We start from the raw sequence: 18,419 nt of genomic DNA on the forward strand, positions 1-18,419 counted from the left end.
TCAAATGATCAATTACAATATGCTTAGCATTTAGTGAGGAGCCTCTGATAAAGAAGTTCATGATTGGGAGTTTCTGTTGCGGCTCAGCAGTAACAAACTCCACTAGTATTCATGAGGATATGGGTTCAATCCAGCGCCTCACTCAGTGGGTTAAGGATCTAGTGGTGTAGGTCGCAGACATGACTCAGATCCCTCGGTGCTGTAGCTGTGGTGTAGGCCAGCAGCTGCAGCTCTGATGCGACCCCTAGCCTGGAAACTTCCATATGCCACGGTGCAGCCCTAAAAAGCCAAAAAAAAAAAAAAAAAAATTATGATTTAGTTCCTAATTTACATGTGAAATGAATAGAAGAAATATAAACCATCACGTAACTGTGGTTGCAGGCAAAATGCAGCTTTGTTCTAGGAAGGATATAAGGAAAGTTTTTGTCTGTTACTAAATATATATGTATATTTATAATATGAATTACTCATTTTTAAAAAGTGGACTATAATAGAATATCCAGTGCAAAAATCTACAAAGAATGATTAAATATTATTCAGGGGATAGTAAAAGATCTTGCTAATATTTTATTCTGTACGTGAGTTGTGGCTCTTTTCAAAGATATTCCAGTTTAGCAGAGATGCAAACTTAATTGTCCATGAAGATACAATAAAAAGTAAATTAATTTAAGTTGTAGTGAAAAGTTTGGTTGAGAAAAACAATAATCATCCATGCATTGTGTAAACTACCAGTTACATTGAACAGACAGACAACCAACCATTAATTGTGTATCAGGGCCTTCTGTTTCCAAGGAAGCAGGTAACTGACCCGGAGTCTCTCTGGTGGTCTCGTGTTGCCAGTGGAAGACATGATTCATGGATGTTTGAGGTTCTAAATACTGCTTTAAGAATATCTAGAAGAAAGCACTCTTAAGAGGTTGGAGAAATTAAGACTGTTACAGGGTTTGTCATTTTTAACCTAGTTGACTATTGGTTTGAATGACTTTGTTCTGAAATATTTATTTTTCTGTTTAAATATCCATTGCTTTGAGGTGGCAGAATTTAACCTAAGGGTAGAGGTCATGCTGGCTTTTCTCTCTGAGCAATTTGAAAGAGGTTGTGTGTGTGTCCTTTGAACACAAGTGATTTATTTGGTGGCAAGTTTGCAGCATTCTTGTTGGCCAAGCCTCTACCTTCCTTAGACTTGTATATACCAAATCCGTAATGTGTTTTTATTCTAAGCATGAAGGTCAAGTATATTGTATTTCCTGTTTTATCGTATTTATCATCTGTTTGCAGGAGCTCAAAATTGCACTTAGTCCCCTCCTGCATTCCATCTCTCCTTTATGTGGCTGTAGCACATTCACCTTGGGTCTTGGTCCCTCAGTTATACCCACTCTAAAAAAAGGATCCATTGTTATCCTACAGACATGAAAACAATTATATTTGGGGCCATTCTTACAGTACTTTATGCTTAGCACTGTTTGTAGTGCAAATAACATTGATGTAATTATTAGTTTACTTGCCTTTCTCATCTTTTAAATTTAGTCCTATGAAAGCAAAGTCTTATTTTTGCCCGTCCCCCCCTCATATTAAAGAATAGCATGTTGTAAGTAGTTAAATGTTGGTAAGTAATTGACGCAAATAATACTCAGAATAATTCTGTAAGAACAGAGAATATGCTTATGAAGTAATAATAAAACAGACTCATTTACCCTTGTGCCGTGTAAATAATGAAAACACCTTAAGAGTCCTGCGAAAAGTGAGTAGGTTAATAAGTCCTGAATAATGAGTCTGCACCTATACATCTTGAAAAATCATCCTGTTCCACCTGGTTTCCTGTAACTGATTGGTTGCAAAATTCTTGAAATTCCACCACATAACGTCTCTTGACTTCCTTTGCCCACTGCATTTGTTTAGGCCACCTGTCTTCTCCAGCATATCGCAAAGCCTCCTGTTTCTGCCTCCTGCCTGTATCCCCACTCCCAGGGCATTCTGCATACTGTTAACACTATATAAGTTGTGATTCTGTTATTCCTCTATTTTGACAGTTCTTCACTGCCAAGAAATAGTAGTTAAATTCCTCAAAATCTAACTGATTTGGATATTGGGGTACTCAATATACAGAGCAAAATTGCACAAAGGATCAGAGAGAGGTTCCAAGTAAGTTCGGTTGACTGGAAAGATGGTTCACTCAGTCAGCAGAAGTCAGAAAAAGAAGGTAACAAATTCATTTTTGAGACATGCAGAGTTTGTAACGCTAGTGGGATGCTGACGGGGGAAGGACCTGGGATGGGATGGGTGGGAAATGTGTGCCTGGAAGACCTGGACCGAATCACCTGGGAGGCCAGACCCCACGTAGAGAGTTTCCCTTGTTCTCGTGTAGTCCTCCCAACAACTCTGAACAAATAACCCAGTTTACAGGTGAAGAAACAGGCTAGAAAAGGGTTAGTCATTCATCCCTATCTTCTAAGAGGTATAGTTGGGATCTGAACCAGGGTCTGTCTTTCGGGCTCATGCTCTTCTTTTTACCCTACCTCTCGCGAAAGCTTGGGAGAAAAGGGCATGGGTGGACCTAAAAGAATACTTGGAAGTCACCCATCGGCAGGTGATTGTTGAAGTTCTGGGATTGCCGTGGAGAATAGACTGACTGATAAAAGGGTTGAGTTTTGGTCCTTGGCTTATACATTTTTCCTGTTTGATGGGACCTGTTTACTTTGATAGGATGCTTGACTTTAGAATTTTAAAACTCAGCGTATCTCACATCATACACCAGGAGACCACAGGTAATGCATATATAACCTCTCTTATTCCATGTGATTCAAAGGAGAAAGACATCATTCTTAACTTCTACGTTTACAAAATCATGTACCTAAAGCACCGGCACATAAATGTGATTCTTTCCTTTGCTAATGTATCCTATCAGTTCTCTCTTCCTACCCCCAGCACTCTGCTCCAGTTTGACATCAGCTGAAGATAACATTTGTTTCATATGCATTATCCCTCGATATTCTCTCTGTTCTAGCCAGACAAAGCAATTTGCTGCCATAAACATACATCTGACTTTCCATCTTAATATGCCTTTATTTAAAAAATGTTTATTTGACACAGTATTTATTAGGCACCATATATGACTCTACATTGCACAAAACAGACCCCACTCATTATAATGAAGCTTCGAATCTAATAGGAGAGATAAGGCCCATGGCCAGATATGTTAAATATAAGGCTTTGAACTTAAATGTCTGTGCACATTTGTAGTTCAGGCTAAATGCTTTGAGAATACAGGAGAGGAAGGAAATTTTTCTAACTAGAAAGGGAGAATGCAAACACTTACTGAAGCTCTGCTGTATTAGACACTGTATGTGGTACTTTTGAATTTTTTTTAATTTCATTTCCACCTTACAATAAATGCTGTTATGTCCATTTTATAGATGGCAACATCAAGGCTTAATCGCCAGTCCAGAGTCACACAGGTCATATAGTCAGGACTGGATCCCAGATTTATTTGGTTCTAAAGTGTAACCTCTTTCTTTTACACCTGGTATCAGCAAACTGTGACCTGCGGGCCAAGTCTGGCTCACTGCCTGCTTTTGTAAGGCTCATGAAATTTTCACATTTTAAAATGTTAAGAAAAAAATCAAAAGAATAATATTTCAGTATCCATGAGTAAAGTTTTCCTGGAACACAACCAAACTCATTGGTTTATCTCTGGCTGCTTTATAACAGTTACAACGGCAGCATCGTTGCATCAGAGACCATGTGGCCTAGAATGTTCCCGTCTGGTCCGTTATGGAAAATACGTGCTGGCTCCTGCTTTCTACCATGCTCCTTTTCTAGGATGGCCTCGTGGAGAAGGGATTACTTGAGTTTGCCGAGTTCTTCAGTATAGTGGATGTTTAGGATCGTGGATACGGCATGGGGATAAGACTGTAAGCCCTGCTGTAGAAGTCTGCCTGTGACTGGGGAAAGCACCCTAGTCAGGGAGTATCGGGGTTGGCATCTAGAGTTGTGCTGACGCAGAATTACAGTTAGGAGTTGTGTATAATATGGGGGAAAATGGTTGAGGACCCCGCTCGAGATGCCCCAAGGATTAGTGACTAGCAACAGCAGCTTTAAAATTGGCTTAGATTCAGATTTGAGTCCGCTTATGCTTGTTATTAGCCGAGTGGTTTTTGATAAGATTACCTAACCTTTTCAGATGTCAGTTTTCTTATCTATAAAAGGAGAATATGGAAATATCCACCTTTTAGGGTTGTGAAAATTAAATGAGTTAATGTGTATAAAGTATATAAAATATTGCCAGACACTGTAATAAGCATTCATTAAATGTAAGCTGCTAATACAGGTAAGGGAAGGGTCTAAAGGAGTTTAAAATGTATTTAGTAGGCAGTAGGAACCTGGGTTTGTGTCACCACTGCGGTGCTGCTCTGATTGTACTGGCATTTTTGTAGCCTCCCTAATGTGACTGTAAACTCCTAAGACGTGAATTTCTTTTTTTCTCTTTTGTCTTTTTGGGGCCGCACCTGCGGCATATGGAGGTTCCCGGGCTAGTGGTCCAGAGCGGTAGCCGCTGGCCTGTACCACAGCCACAGCAATGCAGGACCCAACCCCCATCTGCAACCTACATCACAGCTCATGGCAATGCTGGATGCTTCACCCACTGATCGAGGCCAGGGATCAAACCCGCGTCCTCATAGATGCTAGTCAGGTTCATTAACCGCTGATCCATGACAGGAACTCCTAAGAGGCGAATTTCTAACTTTCCTTGTAATGACCTCAGTGCCCAAAAACAGTTGTTGACCCACAACTTAGGATTGAAATAGAATTTCACATATCTCACCCCCTTTCCTTTTCAGCTAGTTGTTCTTTATGGAAACTTCTTTAGTAGATTTTCTTCTTTGCTAGTTGGTTTCCTTACCACTGTAATTAGTTTTTATATCTATAGTTTGTTTTCATAAATATCGTTCCCATAAATATTCAGTCATTAAGTTTTTCTTTATTTCACATGACATCCATTACAGTGGCGTCCAGTAGGATTTTAATATTTTACTACTTTGTGGAAGTTTGGCCAGTGATCTACCTGGTGCTGGCAGTGGTTCAGAGCAATTTTTGTTTAAAATATAGGGTTTTAATCACTTCATATTTTATCTTACCAGTTCTTCACAATAGTATAATAGTGTTGACCTTGCTGTTTTTCAGTTTAAGAAACTGGAGCATGAGAAAGTAGGTGGTAACTTTTTAATTTTTTTTGGTCTTTTTGCTATTTCTTGGGCCACTCCCACGGCATATGGAGGTTCCCAGGCTAAGGGTCGAATTGGAGCTGTAGCCACTGGCCTACACCACAGCCATGCGGGATCTGAGCCACATCTGCGGCCTACACCACAGCTCACAGAAACGCCGGATCTTTAACCCACTGAGCAAAGCCAGGGGTCAAACCCGCAACCTCATGGTTCCTAGTCAGATTCGCTAACCAGCGAGCCACGATGGGAACTCTCCTTTTTTAATATTTAAGTTTTTACAGCTACAGTAAATGGCACAGCTGAACTTGATTGAAATGATGTTCTAACCATGCGCTCCCACGTTGCCCTTTGTAAAAAGTGAAATTTGTTGGGTCTCAGGTGGTTTTGATGATATTATAGGTAGTGTCCAAGTAGTGGAATAAGCAAGTTTGTTTGCACTGGCAAATAATAAATTTTCCAAAATTATGGTCAGTCTCTATGATGCACACATTCCTCTCCAGTGGGGGTATTTGTCTTGAGCTTTACTTAAGAGATGGCATCCCTAACATTGTTGATTCACAGTGACCTGCATTCCGTGTGAAATAAAATACTATTTTTTTTTAGCCACGCCCGTGGCATATGGAATTTCCCAGACCAGGGATCCATTGGTGCCATAGCAGCAACCCGAGGCTCTGCAATGATGCCAGGTCCTTAACCTGCTGCACCGCAAGGGAACTCCTAATAAAATACTGTTTTTGTCCTCTTAATATTTAATTTCTCTCCTTGAACTTTTGTGTAGATAATATCATGATAAGATAGCAGGGTAGCGAATTGGTTTGTTGAATAATTATTGAAATATCAAATATAACCCAGATTTGTCTGTTTCATGTAGCTCTCTTCAGGGTTGTTTTTTTTTCTTTCTCTCTTTCTTCCAGTTATTACTAAATAACTTTAGAAAAGCAGTTTTCTCACTCATTTGTATCTTCTTTTTAAATGTAGTTAGAAGTGTAGATAGTTTTATTGAAATTCGGAAAATCTGACTTTTTTCATATAGTTGTAAATTCTGTTGCTTCTGGAAAGGCAGCTCACCAAGGGATTTCTTTGTTTATAATTTTCTGCCAATCCCTGTAGTGAATTCGTGTGGATAGTGGGAAACGGGGTGCATCCTGCTCCTTCCGTCCTCTCAGCTCTCTGCACGATGGGGACATCACCTGACATGTTGTGTTCTGCTGGGGCGAAGCCCTTCAGTCAGAGCGTCCTGCAAGACTGTACGCCGGGCCTGGTTCTAAGTGCTGGGGCTGCAACAGTGGAGGAGACAGGGCACCTCCTGTCTTCACAAAGCTTGCGTTCTAGTAGAGAAGACAAAATAAAAGGAAGTCCTGTGATTGTTGCGCGGGGATGGGGAGAAATGGAGGTTGACGTTTTCCACGGAGTGCTCAGGGTAGCTGACACTTGAGCAGAGCCGTGCGGGAGGGCGGAGGGCCGTGTCCACGGGCGGCGCACCCACGGCCCAGGGCCGCGCGGGCAGCGCGAGGCTGCGAGGCGGCGTCGGAAGTCCCGCTGGCAGAGCACTCGCCTGTCGGCGGGATACCCTGACAAGCCGAAGAGGTAACCGTAGTGTATTTTTCCTCTCGTCTTTCACACAAAATCTTTAATTTATATTCTAGGGAAGAAAGGAGTTATGGATAAATCTTTATTAGATTCTTGTTAGGCCAGGTAGACATTTTATTTGCACAGCACTGCTTACTGTCTGGTTTTTAATCTTGTGGATAGAGAGGTCATGGACTGCTAAATTAGGAAAAAGAGAAATCGGGTCTAGTTTTGCAGACTGCACGAAAAAGTTAATTCATTTTCTCAGATGAGATACACTTGAGCTGTTTAGCTTACGATATTAAAAACAAAGCATTTTCATATGAACTCAGACGTAAACACTTGCCTGGAGATAATCATGTGAACTGTTACATCTGTCTGGGGCTGCAGTGCTTCCCTGCCGACCTTACAGCTTTGGAGGATAGCCTGGAAATTTAGTAGACATCTGAAACCATGTAACCATTTCCAAATTATAATAATGTATACGTGGGAATATATTTAGACGTTGCAGAGTGGATGAGCTAAAGTGCAAAATCACTCCTATCCCAATTTCATTTCTTTGGTATGTAAACATCATGGTTTTTAACTAAAAAAAAAAAAAAAAAAAAGTGAAAGTTTTCATCTCTGTAGGTAACAAACTACCAAGAATTTCTTAAGGACCTCCTACCAGAGGTTTACATTCCCCTTTTTGGATGGGGAGCTAGTTCAGTCTCTGCCTGTCTTGAATTTCTTTGAAACACATAGTGCCAAGGCCACCAGTGGATCCTATAAAACGTTTTTTGCCTTCCTTCCCGCATCTCCCACTGTTAACTGGCACGATTATTCAGTTGACTGGGCCATTTTCTCAGGACTGGCTCCGTGGGCAAGGTAACACCACCCTGTGCTTGGTGTGCCCGGAGCAGCATCCCCAGCAGGACTGAGGTGAGGACGGGGCTGGAGTCAAGGAGACTCTGAGAGGACACATTAGAAGCCCCCTTTGCCATGTTAATCAAGCTGGGCAACAGTGTCTTTAAGCCACTGGTGGGGGGGCGGGTATTTAGTAGATCCTTCCTGTGTCTCTGAGAGTATATTTATGCCTGGAGTTGGAGGGTAGATCTATGGAGACCTTTGGTGCTCTTATTCTCCGCATTTGCCACTCCACCTGAAATTGAATTTTCTCTTTCATATCTATCTTTAGGTCAGTAAATCCCGTGAGGGCCTCTGAAGCAGGGTGGGCAGGTGGGTAGGTAGGTAGGTAAATAGCACTAAACAATTTGAAAGAAAAGGGAAAGGATTCTTTTATGTCCTCCTTAGGACACCCGGAAGAGCTAAGGAGAAATCATTTACAATACCCTGACCTTGATATCATGAAAAGAACTTATATACCAATGATGACAAGAATATTTTTTTCCCTGAAAAATTATGGGTAAAAATTTAAAGGTTTCCTAAGAGAATCTTTAGGAACTAAATAAAGGGAAGATGTCTACCTAAAGCAACCCTGGGAGTTCCCGTCGTGGCACAGTGGTTAATGAATCCGACTAGGAACCATGAGGTTGTGGGTTCGATCCCTGGCCTTGTTCAGTGGGTTAAAGATCTGGTGTTGCTGTGAGCTGTGGTGTAGGTTGCAGACGAGGCTCGGATCCCGCGTTGCTGTGGCCCTGGCATAGGCTGTTGGCTACAGCTCTGATTGAACCCCTAGCCTGGGAACCTCCATATGTCGCGGGAGCGGCCCAAAGAAATAGCAAAAAGACAAAAAAATAAATATATAAAAAAAAATAATAAAGCAACCCTTAGTACTGTGTGGATGTGATTCTTAGACATTGCGGATGGCTGCATTTAGATGCTGTGCAACTTTAAAATGAAAGACGGTTATGGATTTTTTGTCTCCAGATAATGTCACTACTATTTTCTGAAGAATAGCACAGTGATTCAGTGCTTCAGCGTATTGCCGTCCTCTTATTACATTTTTCATCGTTCTCTTTCATATTAAAAATACTTCATAGGCTTTGTTACAAAAGTAATATATACCATTAGGAGCATGAGGAAATTTTAGGGGATTTTGGATAGAAACATTCACCATTTTGATTGTGGCGATGATTTCGTGAGTGTACATAATACATATGTCAAAACTTAGCAAATGGTACGCTGTAAATAAATGGGTGCGGCGTATTGTACAGTTGTCCCTTGATTTCTGCAGGGGGTTGGTTCCAGGACCCCCTACAGGTACCAAAATCTACAAATGCTCAAGTCCCTCCTATAAAGTGGCATAGTTTTTGCTTGTAATCTATGCACATCCTCCCATATACTTTGTCATTTCTAGATTACTTATTATACCTAATACAATGTAAATGCTATGTAAATAGTTGTAACTACATTGTAAATAGTTGCCAGACTATGGCAAATTGAAGTTTTACTCTCCGGAATTTTTTTCCCTAATATTTTTTGTCTGCAATCATTTGAATCCACGATGTGGAACCCACAGATTCAGGGAGCCAACAGTGTATGTCAATTACATGTCAATAAAACTGTTCTTAATTTTTTTGTGATTTGACGACTAAAAAATTGGACTTATTTTGCTATTAATGTGTATTTTAATTTGTTAGCGAGGTTAAGCATTTTCATCATATAGCCATTTGTATTTCATCTTCTGTGAATTGTTCACTTACATTCTCTGCCTCCTTTTCTCTTGTGTGTTTCTTATCAGTTGCCTTAGTGATGATAACCAGTGTGTCTGTTTTTCCTGGTGCAGATGTTTTCTCCCAGTTGGTTTTTCTTTTGGCTTTGAACTCCATTTCTCCCCAGCTCTCTTCCGCTCCTTCCCAGCCCACCTCTCTTCTTTCCTTCCCAACTTACCTTGCCAACCGCCCCCCGCCCCCAGCTTTCTGGTTTTTAGGTTTACAGTCTTACTTAAGAGTCCTGCACCCATATAATACTCCCAAGATCTCTTCTGTTTTGGTTGTTATAATAGATTTCATTCCTTTTTTGGAATGGAGTATGAGTATTTTCTTTCTGGCAGGTAGTCAGCATTTACAAATACCATATAATAAATAAACCATTCCGCCTGACCCCAATGAATTGAAATGCCGCCTTTGTCTTCTAGGTTTCTGTGTAAACTCAATCTGTTTTAGGATTATCAGTGTTCCATTAGTCTTGGTATATTCTTACTGTTTGATCAGAGTGATTTTATGACAAATTTTAATATACGTTAGAGCATGCCCCTCTTCGTAGCTTTTCCTTTTCCTAACTTCGTAGTTTTTCATAGGTAAATTGGAAAAGTATTATGTCCTGTTTCCTTTTCTAGACATCATTTTCTTCTGATGAGAAATTATATTAGATATACATTTTATTTGGAGAGGCATTGGTCTTTTTATATTTAGTATTCCTCCAGAAACAAATTATATCTTTATATTTATTCAGGTCTTATTTTGTATTATATACTGTTTTCTTTTGTTTTTTTAGATTTTTTTTTTTTTTTTGGTCTTTTTGCCTTTTCTAGGGCTGCACCCGAGGCACATGGAGGTTCCCAGGCTAGGGGTCTAATCAGAGCTGTAGCCACCGGCCTACACCAGAGCCACAGCATCCTGGGATCCGAGCCGCGTCTGCGACCTACACCACAGCTCACGCCAACGCCGGATCCCCAACCCACTGAGCAAGGCCAGGGATCGAACCTGCAACCCCATGGTTCCTAATCAGATTCGTTAACCCCTGAGCCACAACGGGAACTCCTTCTTTTGTTTTTTTAATGGCTGTACCTATAGCACATGGAAGTTGCCGGGTCAGGGATTGACTCTGAGCCACAGCAGCAACATACACTGCACATGCAACAGCGCCAGAGCCCTTAACCCACTGTGCTGTGCTGGGGATTGAACCCTGCAGCAACCCAAGCCACTGCAGTTGGATTCTTAACCAAGTGAGCCACAGCAAGAACTCCTGATTATATATTTTATAATATAAATTTTGTTACTCTTTTAAATAACTGGTTATTACTCGTTTTAAAACAGTTATTTATATATTTTAAAATAGTTGTTGATGGGACTTACCTTGTGGCACAATGGGTTAAGGATCTGGCATTGTCACTGCAACAGCTTAGGTCAATGCTGTGGTTCAGGTTCACTCCCTGGCCGGGCAACTTCCACACGCCAGGGGTGCAGCCCAAAAAAAGTAGTAATAATTGTTCATGTATTTTCTGCTCATTGGTCTCTTTGTGGGAAATTGTTGGTAAAGTCATTTGTCATTTTTAAAACATGCTTTGTTCTTTTCATTATGATTTGTAACAGATCTTTATAGATTCTGGGTATGTGTCCTTTACCAGATATATGTATTGTGAATCCCCAAACCTCTGTCTTGTCTCTGTGTGTGTGTGTGTGTGTGTGTGTGTGTGTGTGTGTTTTAGGGCCGCCACCCGTGGCATATGGAGGTTCCCAGGCTAAGGGTCCAGTCAGAGCCACAGCTGCCAGCCTACACCACAGCTGCAGCAACGCCAGATCTTTAGCCCACTGAGCAAGGCCAGGGATCCAACCCGCACCCTCATGGTTCCTAGTTGGATTTGTTTCTGCTGCACCATGACGGGAATTCCTTGTCTCTTTATTTTAATGGTGCCTTTCAAAGAATGGTTGTTTGTTTGTTTGTTTTAATTTTGATGAAATCTATTTTATCAATTTTTTCTTTAATAGTTCTTATTTTTTATGTTCCAAGAATTTTTTTTATCACAGGGTTGTGAAGATTTTCCTGATTTTTTTTTTTTCCTAGAAGTTTTATAGTTCGGCTCTTACATGTTGGTCTATTACCTGTTTCAAGTTAACTTTTGCATATGCAGGGTGAGAGTTGAGGTTTATTTTTTTCCATTGGGTTTCAGTTTTTCATTTTTTGAAAAGTCTTTCCTTTCTTCCATTGAATTGACTTGATGCCTTAATATTCACTTTAAAGATATATGTTTATCTCTGGATTCTTTTCTATCTCATTGATCTGTTTGTCTGTCTTTAAGCCAGTACCACACTGTTTTGATTACTATCACTTTTTAAGAATTTTTGAAGTCAAATAGTATAAATCCTCCAGTTTTTGATCTTTTTCAAAATTGTTTTGGCTATTTTAGGTCTTTGCATCTCTAAGTTTTAATAACAACTTGTCAATTTATGCAAAAATACCTACCGAGATTTCGGTTGGGTTTGAGGGCTTTGGGGTACATGGTCAATCTTAAGAATATCCAACTTTCTAATCCATGATGCTATATTTCTGTATTTATAAACAGCCTTCATAGATTTGTTCTGTTTTATTTTTTTATTTTTTATTTTATTTTATTTTTTTTGTCTTTTCTAGGGCCGCTCCCACAGCATATGGAGGTTCCCAGGCTAGGGGTCTAATCGGGAGCCACAGCTCACGGCAATGCTGGATCCTTAACCCACTGAGCAAGGCCAGGGATCGAACCAGCAACCTCATGGTTCCCAGTTGGAACCACTGCGCCATGATAGGAACTCCTGTTCTGTTTTATTTTATGCACGTTTTGGTAATGATGGTTGAACCTTCCCTTAAAAATAGCATGAGATCTTTCTCCAGTTCTGGATTCATTTTGTTTGAGATAGTATGAGTTTAATGGCCATCAAGGTAACATTGAAACCCTGGGATGATGTTAAGAAAATGCTGCTGGACATTCAGTTTCCTGCAGCTCTCAGTGGGTAGAGTGCCCTGTCTTAAGTTGAGGGAAAGAAGGGTAACTGGGACTGAGAGAAACAAAGAGGAGGAGTTGCTTCCTTGTTTGAAGTGATGCTCGTGACTAGGAGGAAACCAAGTGACATAAGCTTATCTTTTCTTTGATCCTTAGTGATTTTGATGTCTAAATATAAGGAAAAAAGCTTATCAGAGTGCTAACACTTTGAAGCATATGGCCATCTCTGCCAGCTACTTCCAGAAGGACAATGCCCCAATTGTGGTACAAGTATTAATGTAACAAAATTCATTGAGTTTATTAAAAAAAAAAAAAAGGACAGTGGCCCAAGGCTTTGCAGACTTGTGTATCTTTGGTAAAATAAGGCTCTGCCTTTTGTAAAATAAAATAGAAAGTCAGGAGGTCAGTTGTTGAGAAGGGAGGTCTTTGCAAAATCTTTTTTGTCTGGGGAATTTTTTTGTCTAGTTCTGATGTTTCTAATTTAAGGAAGGGGGTTTTTGTTTTTTTATTAACTTCATAGCTAAAGCTTAAATAAATGTCTACCTTGAAATCTAAAGGTTAATTTTTTTTTAATAGTAACTTTCTCTTAAACTCTGTGTTCTTAAAATCTAGAGGTCTATATTGTCTGGTTTTGAGGATTTAATTTATAATGTCATTCTGACTGTTGCTATGAATTGTGACTTAATGAAATTGATTTGTTTTTCCATAGGCGTCACTAAAGGAATAGAGTGTCCTAAAGAAAATACTAATAGCCTAAACTACTTTCAATGCTTATAAATTATCTTCTGTGAAAAATTTCCTGACATTTAAAAATTTTTGGTTTAATATAAAACTTTGGCCCTTTGCTAACTGGTCAGCTTTAATATGGTCATGGGCCTGTTGATAGAAATTGGGCATGTGTGCGTGTGTCTCCACACATACTTCTGTATGTGTACATGTAGCAATATTTCTCCTAATCCTGAGGCAAGAATGTTCCATTTTACCTGAGCAGTGAGAAAATACTGCAGTGAGAATTTTGTTTACTGACCTTCAAATAGTTATGTAATGGGAATTTAAAGTCGCTTTTTCTCCTTATTTTCTCTTTCTCTGTTTGTCGTAGGGTAACCAGGAGCCAACAGCAACTCCTGATGCAATGGTTCAGCCTTTTACTACAATCCCGTTTCCGCCACCTCCACAGAATGGAATTCCCGCCGAGTATGGAGTGCCACACACTCAGGACTATGCCGGCCAGACCAGTGAGCATAACCTGACCCTCTACGGCAGCACGCAAGCCCATGGGGAGCAGAGTAGCAACTCCCCCAGCACACAGAACGGATCTCTGACGGTATGTGTGATGAGGGGGTGGATGGGAGGAGGCGTGTCCTCGTATTGAAATCCGCGTGCTCATCGTACCCGAAAGCCCTTTGAGTTGACTTTGCAGTTACGTTATATTCCGTAGCGGTCATGTCGTTTCCCTTCTACTCCAAGCAGTGTGATTGGAAGATGAGGATTTAGAATAAAGCTCATGGTCATCGACCAGGAGCTTAGCAGTCTAGAGATGGGACAGACAGTATAGCAAGGTTAAGTGCAATGATGAGGGCAGCGGGCTACTGTTCTTACAGTGGTCCCTTCTCCATCCTCATCTTACACAATCTCAGCAGCAGTCTGCACAGTGCCTCCTCCGCCCTACTCGAAACACTTAGCTCTTGGCTTTCATGATGCTCCCTGTTTTCCTCCTAAGCACTGGAAGTTCTTTCTTCGTCTTTTGCTGGTTCCTCTGTCTCTGTTCAGATTTTTTGATTTGTTTCATTTTGTTTTGTTTAGCCATGCCTGCGGCATGCAGAAGTTCCTAGGCCAGGGTTCGAAATCGAGCCAGAGCAGTAACAACACTGGATCCTTAACCTCTTTGGCCATCAGGGAACTCTTCTATTCAGCTTTTAATTGTTGCAGTACTTCGGGGCTGGGTCCTAGACCTGTTTCCCTCTTACTTTGTATCCTCTCTCTGTCATATAATGATACTACTGGATTACCCTCACCTATGAGGCGATCCAAACCTATGAGTCATTCTTTATTTCTTTATTTCCTTCATCTCTACATCTAATCGGTTAGCAACTTTTGGTGCCAGAACTCTAGAACACTTTCTTGCTTCACCCTCTTCTCTTTATCTGTAGCCGGATGGCGTAAATGATTTAAGAGCTCAGCTCGTCTGCCAGATTTTTTAGGTTTGAGTCCTAATGTGGCCCCTACTTAGCGTGACCTTCGGCCAGTCATTTAATCGCTCTCTGCCTTGGCTGGCTCATCTATAAAAGGAAGACAATACTACCTACTTCAAGCGGCTTTTAGGAGACGTAAAAGAATTTAATTCATGTGAGGTTTTATTATCGTTACTGCTCTCATCCATACCTTTTATTTTCTGTATTACTGTTGTCTCACCGTTACTGTTGATATTCCTTCTTGTCATCGTGTTTCCTTTAATTCTTGGAATACATTTGTAATCACTTCTTTGAAGTCATCTGCTGACTCCAGCATCCAGGCCCACTCAGAGCCCCGGTTCCAGCACTGCCTGTTTCTTGAGTCAGGGCCGCACTCTTCCTGTTTCTTTGCATGTCTTATAATTTTTCAATAAATTGAACATTTTAGTAATATATTTTAGCAACTCTGAGGTTTTTATTTTTATTTTTGTTTTGTTTTGAGAGCTGTAGGTGAGGGTATGTGTGTGTGTTTTAAACAGTTTGCCTGGACTTAAACTGTGGACTGTGACTCCTCCCTGGTGTGCAGCCACTGATGTGTTTGCTTAGTGATTTTACTTCTCAGTGTTACTTTTTAGCCTGGCGAGGAGTCACCCTTATGTCTCCGTAGCTTAGTGGTCAGCCAGTGATTTGGGCAGAAGTTGTGCTTAAGCACCTCGATCTTGGAAAGCTTCCACCGCCTGTGGGTCTGTGGGTTGGGAAGTACATTCGGAGTTCAGCCGGGTCTCACGGTACCTTGGCTTTTTCTTTCTCTTGAGCCCTCTTATGTCTCCCCAGCCTCATCCATATATTCACAGCCAGCCGGGGAAATCTGGCTGTTCTACGTCTCAGGATCTTCCCTTCAGATTTCTAGCTGATCCACCACTCACCCCAGTCAGACCTCAACCTCAAGCTAGAAGAACTGTATTTCCGCTGTCTGAGTCCTGACAAGTTTGCTGCTTAGAGCTGTGGTTTTCTACTGCGTCACCACCCGGTGCCTCCCGCTGGCAGCAGAGCCCCTGGTGCACGTGGCCTCCGCCCTGTCCTGAGAAGCTCTCCCAGCAGAGCTGAGGCCTGGGGCTCGGGTAGCCCCAGGCAATAGGGTGGTTGACTCCCGCTGGCCTTACCCTAAAGCTCTAGCATTTTTCCCTAGAAATTTCTCTATTTATTATCTGCCTTTGGTTTCCAGAACCCTGAAGTGACTGACAAGTTTTCTTACTGTTTGGAGGAGAGGAGTCATTGACCTATTCATGCGTGGTCACCGGAGGTCCCATCCTGAGCCACTTCTTGGCAGTTTACAACTCTGCCCCGAGCCTTTCCTCACCACTGCCCGCTTCTCTTTCTCTTTTTTTTTCCCCTATTGCCACTATTTCCCATTGTTTCAGATTCCCGGATTGTGTGTTTCTAATGACAGATGAACAGTGAGTTCTGTCCCTTAATGGAAATAATGTACTATTAAGATTCCTCACCCATGTTAGAAACTATTCATTACATAGTTTTGTGTCATATTGACAAATTTAAGTTCCTAAAGATATATTGAAATAAGTTTAGGAATCTTATTGTGTGTAAATTGTGAAATTATAGGTGCTGAGAAAAATGGAAAATCCTTGAGTTGTGCCTATAGAGATAGCACAGGTTCTATAATTTTAGAAAGTTGCTTAACAATAAAATGGGAAGTTATTAGGAAGCTCTGGGTGAAGATACTTCTTATTTTTTAAGTGTATATTTTAAATGTGAGTGGATTCACCGCTTTACCTCTGGAAGTTGTGTGTAGGTGTGTTTCTGGGGGAGGTGGTATGTGTATAGAGAGAGGTTGAGCAGTAGGTTGTAAAACCTAGATTTGACAACAGAAATTATTGTTAAACTTTTACCTTCTACTTATATGTTTATTAAAAAGAGTCTGATAATTCCTGTGGCCAATTAAATTCAACAGATAGATATGAAGCAATGTTATTTATAAATAAATGATATCTTAAATTTATATAACACTTTTCAGTTTAAGAATTGCTTCCAGGACAGAGTTCCTATTGTGGCTCAGTGGTTAACGAATCCGACTAGGAACCATGAGGTTGTGGGTTCGATCCCTGGCCTCGCTCAATGGGTTAAGCATCCAGCATTGCTGTGAGCTGTGGTGTAGGTCACAGACATGACTCAGATCTGGCGTTGCTATGGCTGTGGTGTAGGCCAGTGGCTACAGCTCTGATTTGACCCCTAGCCTGAGAACCTCCACATGCATGGGTGAGGCCCTAGAAAAGACCAAAAAAAAAAAAAAAAAAAAAAAAATTGCTTCCAGGAGTTCCTGCCATGGTTCATTGGGTTAAGAATCCAACTGCAGCATCTCAGGTTCAAACCCTGGCCCAGCACAGTAGGTTAAAGGATCCAGCATTGCTGCAGCTGCAGCTCAGATTCAGTCCCTGACCCGGGAACTTCCATATGCTTCAGGTGTGGCCATTAAAAAAAAGAAGAAGAATTGCTTCTACAAACAGTATTTCATCATGGTTCATAACATAGCCCTATGTGTTATATTATTGTTTTTACACTTGGTGAATTTAAGTCTTTACTCTCCAGTCTACCATTCTGACTCCCCATCTCCAACTCAGTGAAAGAAGGTAGTGTATTTACGGACTGGTCCTCTGAGCAGGTACTTGTGCATCTTTTCCCATGCATTCTAAGTGTTAACTCTGCTGGGAAGCCCTGCTTGACTTTCCTGGGCAGAGCCAAATTTATGTATCCTTCATTTAGGCTTAGATAGACTCCTGAGCTGACCATTTTTAGTGGAACTTATAAGGTATATTTTTTTTTTCATTGTTCACTTTTGTCTCCCTAACTAAACTGTAATTTTTGGGGGGTTTTGTTTTTGGCATTCCCTAATTTATCATAGTTCCTGACACTTAACAGTTACTCAGTAAATAGTTCTTAGAGAAAAAAAATGAAAGAAGAAACAGGTGTGCCACGGGAGATCTGAAGAGAGAGATGCTTAGACTTCTTGGTAGCGAGGCATTGATCTGGACCTTGTATCATGAGTGGCTAGAATTCAGACACACTTAGATGGTGGTGAGAAGAATCAGGAAAGTCATTTCTCAGAGCAGACTTGGAGAGATGGAAAAGATGAAAATGTCCTTGAGTGGAAAGCATGGCTTTCTATGTGGCTGAAGCTTTGGGTGCTTGGTGGAGACTAGTAGGAAATAAGATGGGAGAAAGTACAAATTGGGAAGAGCATTTAAATGCCCAGCTGAGAAATGACTTTACCAAAGGTATTTGAGCAGGAAGTAAAAGTGAGCAGAGTTGTGCTACAGAAGCCTAACCTCTTGACTGTACCAGACGAGTCAAAAAGCAGGAAGACTGGGTAGGAAAGGGTCTTATGCTTGGAGGTGATAGTGAGGTTCTGGACTGAGGGTTGCAGTGATTAAATGCAGGAGGAAATAGATTGGTGAGAAATGATGAGGGGAGATTAAACAGAACTTAACAGCTGACTGGATGAGGAGAATAAGGAGATCAGAATCCAAGAGTTTTCATCCTTATTTCAGTAACTGTGTCTTGGATAAATTATTTTACATTCCAAGTTTTAGTCTCCTCATCGATCACGTGAAGTTAATAATGCACCACAATGACAGGATTGTAGTGAGAATAAGTTAGAAAAGCTTTGGAGATTACTTGTTTAAATGGTTAAGATAATTGCTTTTCCCATCTTTTTAAATCAGTTGTTCCAGTTGACCTCATTTATTTGGGCTTTTTTTTTTTAATTGTGAGCTACAGCTGTATTTTAATATAGATCTTGTT

The 18,419-nt window shown here is 40.8% G+C and overlaps 1 protein-coding gene across 44 annotated transcripts in view; it reads left to right on the forward strand.

The window, feature by feature from the left end:
- RBFOX2 (RNA binding protein, fox-1 homolog (C. elegans) 2) overlaps window positions 1-18,419 on the forward strand; it is a 271,803-nt gene that overhangs the window by 195,103 nt on the left and 58,281 nt on the right. For all 44 annotated transcript variants that reach the window (XR_002343803.1, XR_002343804.1, XR_002343806.1 and 41 more), the window contains 1 exon segment: window positions 13,532-13,756. Coding sequence is in view for 41 of the 44 variants with exons in the window: in XM_021091012.1 (XP_020946671.1) it covers window positions 13,532-13,756 (225 nt within the window). In the remaining 3 variants the exon portion in view is untranslated.

Source organism: Sus scrofa, chromosome 5 (genome assembly GCF_000003025.6).
Source record: "Sus scrofa isolate TJ Tabasco breed Duroc chromosome 5, Sscrofa11.1, whole genome shotgun sequence".
Classification (NCBI taxonomy): domain Eukaryota; kingdom Metazoa; phylum Chordata; class Mammalia; order Artiodactyla; family Suidae; genus Sus; species Sus scrofa.